This window comes from Bos taurus, chromosome 6 (assembly GCF_002263795.3).
Source record: "Bos taurus isolate L1 Dominette 01449 registration number 42190680 breed Hereford chromosome 6, ARS-UCD2.0, whole genome shotgun sequence".
Classification (NCBI taxonomy): Eukaryota; Metazoa; Chordata; class Mammalia; order Artiodactyla; family Bovidae; genus Bos; species Bos taurus.
Genome location: NC_037333.1, coordinates 90417908 through 90432577, shown reverse-complemented (window position 1 = coordinate 90432577; position 14670 = coordinate 90417908). Strand labels below are relative to the sequence as shown.

The following is a 14670-nucleotide window of genomic DNA, read 5'->3' as shown; positions in this document are numbered from 1 at the left end:
ATGAAAGTGGAAAGTGAAAGTGAAGTTGCTCAAGTCATGTCCGACTCTTAGCAGCGACCCCATGGACTGCAGCCTACCAGGCTCCTCCGCCCATGGGATTTTCCAGGTAAGAGTACTGGAATGGGGTGCCATTGCCTTCTCCAAGGACTGTCCTAAAGTGTTGTTTTTTTGAGGGGTGGCCCACACCATGTGGCATGTGTGATGTTGGATCTTGGTTCCCTGACCAGGAATCAAACCCAAACTCATGCCCTCTGCTGTGAAAGCACGAAGTCTTAACCCATTGGACGACCAGGGAGGTCCCTGTCCTAAAGTGTCGATAAAATAAATATCTCTAAAAGAGCAGGGTCACATAACATTTAGCTAAGATATTTTTTGCTTTTTTACTTCTTTAAATAACTCATTTAAAAAAAGCTTAGTAAGCTTATGAATAGTTACAACAAGTTCTTAGAAAAATACATTGTTATTTTTCTACCTAATGTAACAGATCCAAATATTCTTTATTTAGACTAGCTTTATGATCTGTCTATAAAGAAATTTAAAAGGAATAAAGGTAAAATGATTGTCCAGCTTATGTCCCTTATGGTAGAATCATATGACTTTTTGAACATTTTATTATAGGAAATCTTAAACATAGAAAAGGAAGTAGAAAAAATAGTGGTGTCATGAACCCCCATAAGCTGGTCATTAGCTACAATGGTTAAAAATCTTTGGGAAGTATTTCATCTATCCTATCCACACACTTAGGAATTTTTTTTTCTCATCAGTTTTTTACTGTGTGGCCTGTGGGATCTTATTTCCTTGACTAGGAGTTGAACCTGTGCCCCATTAGTGGAACCACAGAGCCTTAAGCACTGGTCCACTAGGGAATTCCCTCAGCAACATTTTTTTGGAGTATTTTGAAGCAAATTGCAGATATTATGATATTTCACTTACAAATACCTTAATTATTTGTATAATTTTCTTGTTATTGTAAAGCTACTTATTGAGTCCCTTCTATTTTAACTAGCTGTGAGTGGCTCCACAGGGACAGAACAAGATATAATAAAATCTATATGAAAATGAAAGAATAAGATAAAATGAAATCATCTATGTCAAGTATTTAGCACAATAATAAGCACAGAGTAGTTCCCTTCCCTTCCATTCTGCAAGTACTGTAAATTTTAAAAATTCTCAAAAATTTCTTAATGTAAAATGTCTAATCAGTGCTCAAAGTTTCATTAATTTTCTCATAATTCCTTTTTATAGTTTGAATTAGGATCCACATGAAGTCTAGAGATCACAATCAGTTGATATGTCTCTTAAGACACTTAATTTACAAGCTCCTCTTCACCTCTTTGTTTTTTGTTTAAACCTTGCCATTTATCTGTTAAAGAAAACAGGTTGTTTTTCCCATAGAATTTTTCACATAGTATAGTTTAATATGTTCCTCCATGTCCCATATTTTGTATAAACTCATAGTAGAGCTAGAGCTTGATCGGAATTAGGTTGAGTTTTTGGCAAGGATACTTCATAAGAGCTTTTTGTATATTCAGAGACACTGAATGTCCGGTGGTCTTTCTTTCTGTGATACTAGCAGTCATTGGTGGTCACTGTCTAGATTTGTGCTTTATTCCTTATCACTTATTATAGATGTTTAAAATTCATTGACTCTGAAGAAGAATTTTCTATGTTTAGACATGTAAGTGTAGGCAGTTTTTCTTTGATATGAACTATATATATTCCTTGGTTTCCCAGAAATGCTTACATATTGACCCAGACAAAAGGCCCTTCTGTGCTGAGCTCCTGCACCATGATTTCTTCCATATGGATGGATTTGCTGAGAGGTACGGTACCATGTGTTGTATGTCACATCAACCTAGAGTTAAAGTAAGGTCCCCATAGCAGTACATAACAGTAACAAACAGTGTTTCTTTACCCACCTGTTCTAATAGGATCTCAAATATTTACCACCCTACCTCCATTCGCCCTTAGCAACAACACATTCCTAGGAGTGGTCCCCTGCATTCGCTAACTTAGGGCTCTTGGTTTTCACGAAACAGTCCCTTCATGCCATTCTTTCTCTCCCTGTGATGACCTCTGTCACTCAGGTCACTGATTTCTGGTCTTGCTACCAGCTGTGAGATGCTATCATCTTGGGTTCTGATGTATTTGCAAAGGTGTCATCTCCTGTTGCTGCTGAACTTACACCATACCCAGTCCTATGACACTGCTGACTCTGTGGATGTACATGGAGACGTTCATGTGCCAAACCTGTGTGTGCCAGAGTAGCTGGCATAGTCTCCTGTGCTGCTCCAGCTGCTGGCATCAGTGCAGCTGACGAAACAAAAATTAGTGAGATAAGTGGCAATGACATTGCTTTATGTTTTTGCCAATCTATTTATTATTAACTTAGTAAAAGAAAACTGGATCCTCGTATTTGCTTCCACATTCGATTTCTTATGATATGTTGTTTTGGTTGAAGTATACAGAGAAACTGTGGCCTCACATAAATATGTAGTTGGAAAATGGAAGAGAATTTTGCTAGTTGTTTTAGATCACTGTGGGTATTTTTCTTTGATTCCATACCAAAAAACTCTGATACTGTACCAAAACTGGACAGTGGTGTTTCTTAAAGGTTGCTTGTGTTGTGGAATCTGAAACCGTATCAATGAACTTCTTTTCCCATTACATGAAAATCCACTTGTCTGTCTTACACTTTGAGTAGATCTTTTACTCATGCATGCTTTTGTAGAATCATTCATTCAGTTCAGCTCAGTTCAGTCGCTCAGTCGTGTCCGACTCTTTGCGACCCCATGAATTGCAGCACGCCAGGCCTCCCTGTCCATCACCAACTCCCGGAGTTCATCCAAACTCATGTCCATCGAGTCGGTGATGCCATCCAGCCATCTCATCCTCTGTCGTCCCCTTCTCCTCCTGCCCCCAATCCCTCCCAGCATCAGAGTCTTTTCCAATGAGTCAACTCTTTGCATGAGGTGGTCAAAGTACTGGAGTTTCAGCCTTAGCATCATTCCTTCCAAAGAAATCCCAGGGCTGATCTCCTTCAGAATGGACTGGTTGGATCTCCTTGCAGTCCAAGGGACTCTCAAGAGTCTTCTCCAACACCACAATTCAAAAGCATCAATTTAGTCATTTGGAAAATACTCTTTTGCTAACTTATATAGAACTTTAGTAATGTTGACATTTCATTGGACTATATAAAAAAGTCACATTCTCATCAGAAAAACCTTTAGTATTAGGAACTGCTAAGTTGACAGTAGTGGATACAAGTTGAATGAAATTCTAATTTTTTATAAAAATGTGAATTTTATCATTAACACAAATATATTGGATTTTTCCTTGAAGTAACACACTCCTGTGTTCATTTTTTAAAAGAAAATATCTGCTGAATACCCCCAAGTCTGAGTAGTAATAATGTTTCTGTCAGTTTTTCAAGTAATAATGTTCCATGAAGAAAGTGGCTAGTTTAGCTTGTAACTCAACCAGCTACACAAGTGCTTTTCTTAAGACAACCATTGCACTTTAATTTGCAGCGGAGGTACCTTTTCAGGGGTATAGATTTAATAATGTGTGTGTGTGTGTGTGTGTGTGTGTGTGTGTGTATATATTTACTGTTCCATCAGGGACATTCTTAAACAAAACTGCCCCCTCTCCAACTTAAACTTAAGAATTTGTGACTAAAAGAATATAATAAAGTCTGTGTAAGGTTTGTAAAATTTTGTACCTCTGTAAAGTTTGGTGCCTCTGCTTCAGTCTTGGTAAGGTGCCTGCAGTTTACCCCCCATTGCTTTTTGTTTCATCAAATGTCAGATGGTGAAAAAGAAGTCACCTTCATAATAAGATAAGAGCTTTGATCTTATGAACCTCCTGAAAGATTTTCAGAGATCCCCAGTGGTCTGCAGAAACCTCATTTCTCATTTTGAATAACACAGTCTAGTTTAATACTCAATTCTTAAAGATAAGTATCTTGAACACCAATTTTTACTAAATTTACTGTTTCATACAGTCTTATTGACAAATGTATTTTTTATGTAGGTTTCCTCAGGAACTGCAGTTAAAAGTACAGAAAGATGTCAGAAACATTTCTTTATCTAAAAAATCTCAAATCAGAAAGAAGGAAAAGGAAAAGGATGAGTCCTTGGGTGAAGAGAGAAAAACACTTGTGGTACAGGTAAATTTCCATGTTTTAATGCATATTAAATTTTAAGTTTAATATATCCTTAAATTTGAGGGGGGTATGGGATATTGAAGATCTTAAAAGTTTCCTGAGTGGTTAACAAGTTCACTTTTAGCTTAGTTATAAAAATGTATTTTCTGTAGACATTACCTGTTTTAAAAAAAATCTTAGGATATCATGTACTGAGTGCCTACTGTACACAAATCTGTATAATAGGGCTTGTCAGGAAATCATACTCATTCAAGAACATTTAGACATGCTTGTGTACACTCATATGCAAATATATACACCATTTTTCCCCCTTAGATAATAGGAGAGAAAAATATAATTTTTAGAATTGTATATAAAGTAGAGCATTTAAAAATTGAGATTTTGGTACTCAGTTTATTTGAAATTTGCTTTTCTTGGTAAATTATCCAGAATCTGTTCTCAGTAAGATAATTCAAATCTACCACCAACTCACTCACATTTTCTCAAATGAACCCAAAGAAGAAAGAGGACTCAATTTTGTGTTCCCTGACTCTAAATACATGAGAACAAAAGTCAGCATGCTTGAGTCCTCTTTCATTGCTTTCCACTGAACTGTAATTTGATATGTGTATACCTGCTTATGTGTATATATAATTTTTTTTAAAGTAATTTATTTTTGACTGCGCTAGTCTTCTTTGCTGCGTGTGGGCTGTCTCTAGTTGCAGTGTGTGGGCTTCTCACTGCAGCGGCTTCTCTTACTGTGGAGCATGGACTCTAGGGCACGAGCTCAGCAGTTGCAGTACTCGGGCTTCAGCAGTTGTGGCTCACAGCCTTAATTACCCCTTGGCAAGTAGAATCTTCCTGAATCAGGGACTGAACCTGTGTCTCCTGCATTGGCAGGCAGATTCTTAACCACTGGACCACAAGGGAAGTTCTATGTATACATCATTAAATCTGATATATATATGTCAGAGCTCGTGTGAGTTGCATTTTCATTTGAAATAGGTGTCTGAGAATCCCAGGTTTAGTTTTAGTTCCATAGGTAGAATAAGAAAAAACTGGAGCACAAGAAGGTGTTGTCTCTGGAATTCTGCTTTTGTTGACAAGTACTTCATAGGAAAAGGTGATTTTTCCTTCTCCTCAGATCATCAATGTTGTTAATATTTTATAACAGGATACCAATGCTGATCCCCAAACTAAGGATTCTAAAGTATTTAAAATAAAAGGATCAAAAACAGATGGAGAAAAAGTGGAAAAAGCGAGTCGAGCTTCAAATGCCAGCTGTCTCAATGACAATGGGATGAGCCCCGTCAAAATAGTGCCTTCAACAAGCCTCCGAGATTGCAGCAATGGCAGCGTGGACCAAACAAGAAATCCAGGCATGGCAATTCCCCCACTCACACACAATCTTTCTGCAACAGCTCCCACTATTACTTCTGGAATGGGAACTATCTCAGGAATTCAGAGTTACAGGTATGAATTAGGAAAATAAGAACAAAATGTTCTTACATATTTACAAGCTGCAAATATTTATCAGTCCAACGACCTGCATTATTACTTTCAGACTTCTGGATACTCTTCATTCTTTTTTTTAAATTATTTGTTTATTTGGCTGTGTCAGGTCTTGCAAAACACAGGATCTTTTGTTGCAGTGCACAGACTCTCTAGTTGTGTCACACCAGCTTTAGAGGGCACAGCTCAGGAGTTGAGGTGCACAGGCTTAGTTGCTCTGTAGTATGTGGGATCTTAGTTCCCTGACTAGGAATTGAACCTACGTCCCCTGAAATGCAAGGCACATTCTTAACCACTAGACCACCAGGGAAGTCCCTGCTATTGCTTCTTGTCAGGTTGCTGTTTCAAAAGACTTCTTGGCCAGTGTGATGAAAATTATTAGCATTTGATCAAAAAATTTACCGAGTCCTAAGAAAATAGAGTTGTATTATTTAAGGTGAAGAGACTCTATAGCTATTTAGTTTAATAACACAAAAAGAGGTTGTCATAATAAAAGAAATAATTGGTTTTGCATGTCTGCTGTTGCATGGTGTGGCTGTGGGCATTTAGTAGTCAGTTCAGTCCCTCAGTCATGTCTGACTCTTTGCGACCCCATGGACTACAGCATGCCAGGCCTCCCTGTCCATCACCAACTCCCAGAATTTACTCAAACTCATGTCCATTGAGTCAGTGATGCCATCCAACCATCTCATCCTCTGTCGTCCTCTTCTCATCTTGAATCTTTCCTAGCATCAGGGTCTTTTCAAATGAGTCAGCTCTTTGCATCAGGTGGCCAAAGTATTGGAGTGTCAGCTTCAACATCAGTCCTTCCAGTGAACACTCAGGACTGATCTCCTTTAGGATGGACTGGTTGGATCTCCTTGCAGTCCAAGGGACTCTCAAGTCTTCTCCAACACCACAGTTCAAAATTATCAATTCTTCAGTGCTCAGCTTTCTTTATAGTCCAACTCTCACATCCAAACATGACTACTGGAAAAACCATAACCTTGACTAGATGGGCTTTTGTTGGCAAAGTAACGTCTCTGCTTTTTAATATGCTGTCTAGGTTGGTCATAATTTTCCTTCCAAGGAGTAAGCGTCTTTCATTTTCATGGCTGCAGTCATCATCTGCAGGGATTTGGGAGCCCCCCAAAATAAAGTCAGCCACTATTTCCACTGTTTCCCCATCTATTTGCCATGAAGTGATGGGAACACATGCCATGATCTTAGTTTTTTGAATGTTGAGCTTTAAGCTAACTTTTTCACTCTCCTCTTTCACTTTTGTCAAGAGGCTCTTTAGTTCTTCTTCACTTTCTGCCATCAGGGTGGTGTCATCTGCATATCTGAGGTTATTGATATTTCTCCCAGCAATCTTGATTCCAGCTTTTGCTTTATCCAGCCCAGCATTTCTCATGATGTACTCTGCATATAAGTTAAATAAGCAGGGTGACAGTATACAGCCTTGACGTACTCCTTTTCCTATTTGGAACCAGCCTGTCATTCCATGTCCAGTTCTAACTGTTGCTTCCTGACCTGCATACAGATTTCTCAAGACGCTGGTCAGGTGGTCTGGTATTCCCATCTCTTTCAGAATTTTCCACAGTTTAATGTGATCCATACAGTCAAAGGCTTTGACATAGTCAATAAAGCAGAAGTAGATGTTTTTTCTGGAACTCTCTTGCTTTTTCGATGATCCAGCGGATATTGGCCATTTGATCTCTGGTTCCTCTGTCCTTCTAAATCCAGCTTGAACATCTAGAAGTTCACGGTTCACGTATTGTTGAAGCCTGGCTTGGAGTATTACTTTACTAGTGTGTGAGATGAGTGCAATTATGCAGTAGTTTGAGCATTCTTTGGCATTGCCTTTCTCAGGGATTGGAATGAAAAGAATAGGCAGTAAATTCTGATTAAACTGCATGTCACTGGGTGGTAAGTTTTTGTTCAGTCACTAAGTCATGTTCAACTCTCTGCGACCCCAGGACTGCAGCACACCAGGCTTCCCTGTCCTTTACTATCTCCTGGAGCTTGCTCAAATTCATGTCTGTTCATGTCACTTGGTGTTGGGTCATTTAATTTTGTGCTTGAAAAAAATAATTACTACTGCTTCTAATGTAAATTTTTTTGTTGTTTTTGTTACAGAGTGGATGAGAAAACCAAGAAGTATTGTATTCCATTTGTTAAACCAAATAAACATTCTCCACCAGGAGCTTATAATATTAATGTGACCACATTGGTAAGTGAACTGTTCTCAGTGGTAGAAGAGCAAGCATTAGTCATTTCTATGTTTTATTAATATTAAACATGATAGTGAAGAACTGAGAGTTTTGTTGGGAGATACATCATAATGTAGAAACTTAACTATATATATATCATCCCAGACCATCAAAGTCAAGTTTAAGTTTTATAAATCTAGAAATTTAAATGTAAGATGTTATTATTATACAGAATGGATAAGCAACAGTGTCCTACTGTATAGCACAGAAACTGTATTTAATATCCTAAGATAAACCATAATGGAAAGGAATATAAAAAAGAATGTATATATAACTGAATCATTTTCCTATACAGCAGAAATTAACACAACATTGTAAATCAACTATACTTTAGTCAAAAAGATGTTATTGTTAAAATGACCTGCTTTAATTTTTTTCAGTAATCATAAATTTTCTTAACCTAATGTTTGGTGATCAGTACTTTTATAGAGTAGATTTGAAAAGGTAAATTATCTTATCTCACCCAGATCAGATTTCTGGTAGAAATATTCTATTTATTCACTTAACATATTTATTATCCATTAAGCAGAAAACACTGGAGAAGAATAAGTTAATCTTTTTTTTCAAGGAGCTTGTGGTCTAGTAGAGAATAAACAAATTAAAACATAGTGTCAGATTGTAGTAGTAGAATCATGTCAAGGTTCAGAGGTCTTCTGAAGGTTGAGAGGAATATTATCAGGCCAGAAGTCTTCTTTTAAAAGTTAAGTTGAATCATCATTGCTCTTCCACTCAAAACCCTCCATTGGCTTCTTATCTCTGAGAAAAAACAAAGTGCTTTCAGGGCCTTTTGGTCCCTGAGTGATTTACCCTCGCCATCCCTCCATCCCACTCCTGGCTACTCTCATTTTTGATCACTGCAGTCCATCCAGCTTGATGGCTCGGTGGTTAAGAATCTACTTGCCAATGCAGGAGACACAGGTTCAGTCCCTGGGTTGGGAAGATCCCTGGGAGTAAGAAATGGTAACCCAGGGGGCTCATGGGCTTGCAAAAAAGTCAGCCATGACTTAGCAACTAAACAAGTCCAATCACATTGATTTCCTCGCTATTCCTAGAACGTGGCTAGACATGCTCCCACAGTTGGGTTTTTGCACTTGCTGTTTCCTCCCTTTTAGAGTATCCTTACCCCAGATAATCCAAAGACTTTGCTTTCTCTCTTTCTTGACTTTCATGAAATCTTACTGTGAAGTCTTCTCAAATGTTTTAACTCATTTTGTCTCCTATTACTTTCTCCCCTCCCCTTGTTTAATTCCCCACCCCTAATTGCCTTACCTGACATCCTCTGTATTCTCTTATTTATGTAATGTCTTTCCCCGCTACCCCTTTCCCTGAATGGAAACTTCCCAGGAGGAATTTGTGCTTTCTTTGTTTTCATCACTGTTCTGCCCCACACCTTGAATAGTGTCACATGCATTTAAACTGCTTAAGAAATGTGGTGAATGGATTCTTCTGCCAGGAACAGGGAGGTATGGATGTATATTTCCAAAGGAGTATTTTTCTCATGATTTTCCCTTCTCTACCTCTCATCATCCTCAGAGCTGAAAAGTATACCCTTCTTTTCCTATCTCTCATGATTGAGACATTGCATTTATTTTTCTTTTAACTATTCTTAGCCTATAATTTCTGTATCCATAGTACTTTCCTTTTTTTTTTTTTGCTATACTCTGCTCATTTATTTATGGATTTTTTTTGTGTTTTACATTCCTGATCTCCTTTGGAAGACTATTTTAATCAGCAAGGCTTCTCAAAGTAGCTGGCTCAACACCGTTTTGCTGCCATTGATATCAGGCTTCTTTCAGGCATTACATAATCAATGCTGGCTGATAATTTTAGATCTCATTTCTGTTTATCTTCCTTTGGAACAGGGACTCAAGAAAGGAGGTAAAGATTAGTGGGGAGAAGACCCATGGGGTCTTTTCTTAATGAAAATTAACAGAGGCAGAACTAAGCATACACTTTCTTCAACTTCTAGGTTGAATATCAATACCCTTCTCCCATGCTTTGTACCCTGATTCTGAGATGTAGATAAGTATATTATTATAAACATCTCTTATGTATTTTAACTTGTCACTTTTTGAATATACAAATCTAGTAGTTTATACTCATTATTTTATTGTTTTTTACTTGTGGATAGTTTTTTTTTAAACTAATTATTTTATTTTATAGTTGATTTGAAACTTGAGGCTTAGCACTAATTCTATTAAAAGAGTAAATAGAAACATCCAAAATAAAGAAACTCAAAAGTTCACTACAGGACTTCTGAAGACTTTCTGGGAGGCAGAGTAGTTCACAGAATATTAAACTCAAGACATCTGGACCCTCAGGGGCTTAACACTGTCATTATAGTCTTTGTGTGTATATTTCACTGTTTATACATGTATGTGTATATACATGGACATACATATGATTTCATCATCTATATGTAGTTTTTTCCTTTTAGCAAATCATATAATATCTCTGTGTATCATCTGTTTTGAAAATGTGGAAAAGATTGTAGAGTTTCTGTGTTTCTTAAAGGAAACAGATTGGGAAATGTCAAACTCACAAAGGTGCAGAATTGAAGTGCTACTGCTGTTCTTTATTATTTTTCCAGACTTTATAAAATATGAAGTAATAGTACTAAGAAAGATTAGGAAAATAATTTGAATAATAATTTTATCCTTTATACCTTAATAAAATGCATTTCTAGGAAGATAGTATCATTTGCTAATGCTGAGGAAGGAGACAAGGACAAATGTAAAAAAATGAGTAACAAGATTACCATTGGGAAAGTGAAAAGTGTGCTAGGCGATGTGATCTGTAACAAGATGAACTATTCACAATTCAGGTGTCAGTAACAACTATTTGCATAGAAGTCCAGCAAGTGTCATAAGGCCTGACCTTGCTGGCCTGAAAGGACACTGATGCCCATCTTTTAACCTTGTGACGCTTGCCAGTTGGTGGAGGGAGAAGGAGAAACTCAGCAACCAAGCACCCCACTTGTTAGCAATTTTAGTAAATTTAATAGGAAGAGATTTGAAATAACTGGGTGAAGTTGTTTCATTTGTTATTAGTGTTCCTCAAACTTTATATTATTCCAGCTTTTGTATATTATTCCAGCTTTTGAATTCCATAAATTTTAAGATATGAATATAATAGTTATGAAAAGGGGACAAGCTTACCTGGAAGCTAATTCATTTGTGTTAACCATTCTGATGATATTAGGTTGCTAGTGAAAAGAGCCTACTTCAGGCAAATAAGAAAAGAAGGGAATACTCAAAGACAGATGTCCGTTTGCCTGAACTAAATTATAATCATCTCCCTGAACTAAAAGCCCTGGAAGGCATCGGTATGTTTATAATGCTTTTCCTATTTTAGCCCTTTTGTATACGTTATTTAAAATGTATGTTAAGTAAACTAACAATATTAAAAATGTTTAGTAACTTTACATCTTTAAGTATGTGAAAATGTAGACTTATGTACAATAACTACAGACTGAAGGACAGATATAGAATGTGAAAAACAAACAAAAACGTCTCATTTTCTCACTGTTTATGGTTATTTTTGTCTAGCTCGGAATTCCAGGCTAATAAAGAAAGAGAACAAAAATCTTTCAGAATCTCGAATTCCGTCTCTGGCCACAATTGACTTGCACACTCCCAGTATCGCATTACAGCAGGTAAAGAAATACTGTCTGTAGGTTTCATGGAACTTGGGTTTGTCTCATACTTTCTTTTGGGCTTCCTGGGTGGCTCAGCAGTAAAGAATCTGCCTACAATGCAGAAACTGCAGGAGACGTGGGTTCGATCCCTGGGTGGGGAAGATCCCCTGGAGGAGGGAATGGCAACCCACTCAATATTCTTGCCTGGGGAATCCTGTGGACAGAGGAACCTGGTGGGCAACAGCCCTTAGGGTTGCAAAGAGTCAGACACAACTGAAGTGACTTAGGACGCACACATACTTCCTTTTAAAGTGTCATATGGAGAGTTTGCTTTTATTGATTGGGTAGGTTTATTAGTGGTATCTCACCCCACTCCAGTACTCTTGCCTGGAGGATCCCATGGATGGAGGAGCCTGGTGGGCTGCGGTCCATGGGGTCTCTGGGAGTCGGGCATGACTGAGCAACTTCACTTTCACTTTTCACTTTCCTGCACTGGAGAAGGAAATGGCAACCCACTCCAGTGTTCTTGCCTGGAGAATCCCAGGGACGGGGAGCCTGGTGGGCTGCCGTCTATGGGGTCGCACAGAGTCGGACACGACTGAAGTGACTTAGCAGCAGCAGCAGCATAAAATTTGCATGTTAAATTTTATTTTATGATTCATTGCATTAAGCACCCTTATTACATATATATTTACATAAACATTTCCCAGCTTACAGTGATCAGTTTTTTATAGGTTAAAAAATTGTGTGTGTGTGTGTGTATTTAGCCTAGCTGTGGCTTTAATATACCTATTCTTTATTTTAGGTTATGGCATTTCACTGCAATAATACCAAAATTATTAATATTACCCATCTTTCAAAGAGTTAAACTCTGGAATTGTTTTTATCCTCTTAAAATGTATTGTTTATTTGACACTTTTCCCTAGGGCAATCTGCTCCATCCATGCTAGAGATTTTCTTTTTAAATTTATTTATTTTTAATTGAAGGATAATTGCTTTACAGTATTGTGTGGGTTTCTGCCATACATCAACATGAATCAGCCATAGGTACACGTATGTCCCCTCCCTCTTGAACCTCCCTACCACTTCCCACCCCATCCCACCCCTCTAGGTTCATGCTAGAGATTTTCTATTCCATATAGTCTTTTTCTATAATTTCTCGTATCTCTCCAGAATATTTATGTTTCTGTTCCTTTCATATCAACAACAGTCATATCCCTAAGAAAACTGGCCAACTTTTTAATCTCTTGGGCCATCCATAACTAACAACAAACTTGAGACATGCATCACTGAATTTTTCCCTTTACTTCTTTTTTCCCCCCACTTTTATTCCTCAAACAAGTTTTCACTTCTGCTTGATGCAACTTTTATTTTGGAATTCCCCATCCCGATTGTTTAAGTATCTCCATTTCATAAACAGCCCCTGTACGTACCCTCTTCCTCTATGTGGGTACTTTTTCCTACTGTTACTCCTGAAATAATTTGTACAACTCTGCAAACAAGGGGAATGCTGTTGCTGAGGATAACAAATTACAGAGGCAGTTACCGAGTGATTCTGAGAAAAATATTTATAGACAGCTGTTGCTTTTTGCCTTATCCCTTGCCAGCCATTTCGGGAGCAACATCATTAAAGCTAAACAAATTCCTATTGTGTGAAGATGAAGCATGGCCACAGATTTTATTTTTAGGAACTACAGTGTTGCGGGAAATTCCTTGTGTACGTCTAAACTTAAATGTAAAGCAGATTTTAAAGGCAAAAATTCCCACTTGCTCTTTGTGAGCACATTATTGTTCAAAGCACTTTTTGGGTCAACATAGCTCAATCTACAGAGAAGGCAATGGCACCCCACTCCAGTACTCTTGCCTGGAAAATCCCACGGACAGAGGAGCCTGGTAGGCTGCAGTCCATGGGGTCGCGAAGAGTCGGTACATGACTGAGCGACTTCACTTTGACTTTTCACTTTCATGCGTTGGAAAAGAAAATGGCAACCCACTCCAGTGTTCTTGCCTGGAGAATCCCAGGGATGGGGGAGCCTGGTGGGTTGCCGTCTCTGGGGTCGCACAGAGTCGGACACGACTGAAGCGACTTAGCAGCAGCAGCAACAGCAGCTCAATCTAGTTGCATGCAATGGAAGAAAAGCTTTGGCTGCCTTCCCCCTTCTTCAATATTTTTCTTTCTCATTCTAAACTAATCGTTTTATATCTGAAAACTGGTTCTGCATTTTTCCTCTCAAGTTATTTGTTCAGTTTCCATTTGTATTTAAAATACAATGAAAGAGAAAGTAGGTGTATTGAAAAAGCACAGATTAACACCAAAATAACATGAATTTGTGTGTGGAAAATCTGGGTGGAAAGAGACGTAACTGGAGACTGAAAGCCAAGGGCCTGCCTTCTGAGGCTGTGACCTGCCTTGCACCCTTACTTTCTGGTATTCATCAATGCACTGAACTACATAACATTTTCACATTTATAAAAGTCTATTATATACCTTCTGGAACAATCTGTAAGATAGATTTTGTAAGTGAAATATTGCTTAATCCATGGAATATGTCTCCACTCCTCACTCCACCCCATGCTTACACATTTTATATTTACAGACATAACTTCAAATATTTTCCTCTAAGCACTGTTTGCTTCATCCCACAAATTTCCATATGTTATATTTTCTTTATCATTCTGGTCAAACATTTAAAAAATTTCCCTTGTAATTTTTTCTTTAACCCAATAATTTTTTAGGAATGTGTTGTTTAACAGACACTTGGTTATTCTTTAGATACTTTATTATTAATTTATAATTTTAACTTCATGTGATCAGAGAATATACTCTGTATGATTTCGATTTTTTTAGATGCATGGAGATGTGTTTTATGGCCCAGCACATGGTCTGTCTTGGTGAATAAACCTTATTCTCTTAAAAATAATGTATATAATTAGTTGTTGGATGTAGTGTTTTATAAATGTGAAATTCGATTAAGGTTGATAATGTTCAAACGTTGTATATTCTTGATGATTTTTTTGTTTAGTTCCATCAGTTCCTGAAAGATCTTGATAGATCTTTCACTATGATTGTGGCATTGTCTATTTTTCTGTTTATTTTTGCTTCAGGTATTTTAAAAAATCTGTTT

General features: G+C 37.6%; 1 protein-coding gene across 3 annotated transcripts in view; it reads left to right on the top strand.

Moving 5' to 3' along the window:
* The window catches only part of CDKL2 (cyclin dependent kinase like 2), a 46049-nt gene that overhangs the window by 25160 nt on the left and 6219 nt on the right, over window positions 1-14670 (top strand). For all 3 annotated transcript variants that reach the window (XR_234993.4, NR_198862.1, NM_001434815.1), the window contains 6 exons: window positions 1735-1823; window positions 4033-4168; window positions 5319-5617; window positions 7775-7868; window positions 11110-11233; window positions 11457-11563. Coding sequence is in view for 1 of the 3 variants with exons in the window: in NM_001434815.1 (NP_001421744.1) it covers window positions 1735-1823; window positions 4033-4168; window positions 5319-5617; window positions 7775-7868; window positions 11110-11233; window positions 11457-11563 (849 nt within the window). In the remaining 2 variants the exon portion in view is untranslated. The remainder of the gene's footprint in view (window positions 1-1734; window positions 1824-4032; window positions 4169-5318; window positions 5618-7774; window positions 7869-11109; window positions 11234-11456; window positions 11564-14670) is intronic.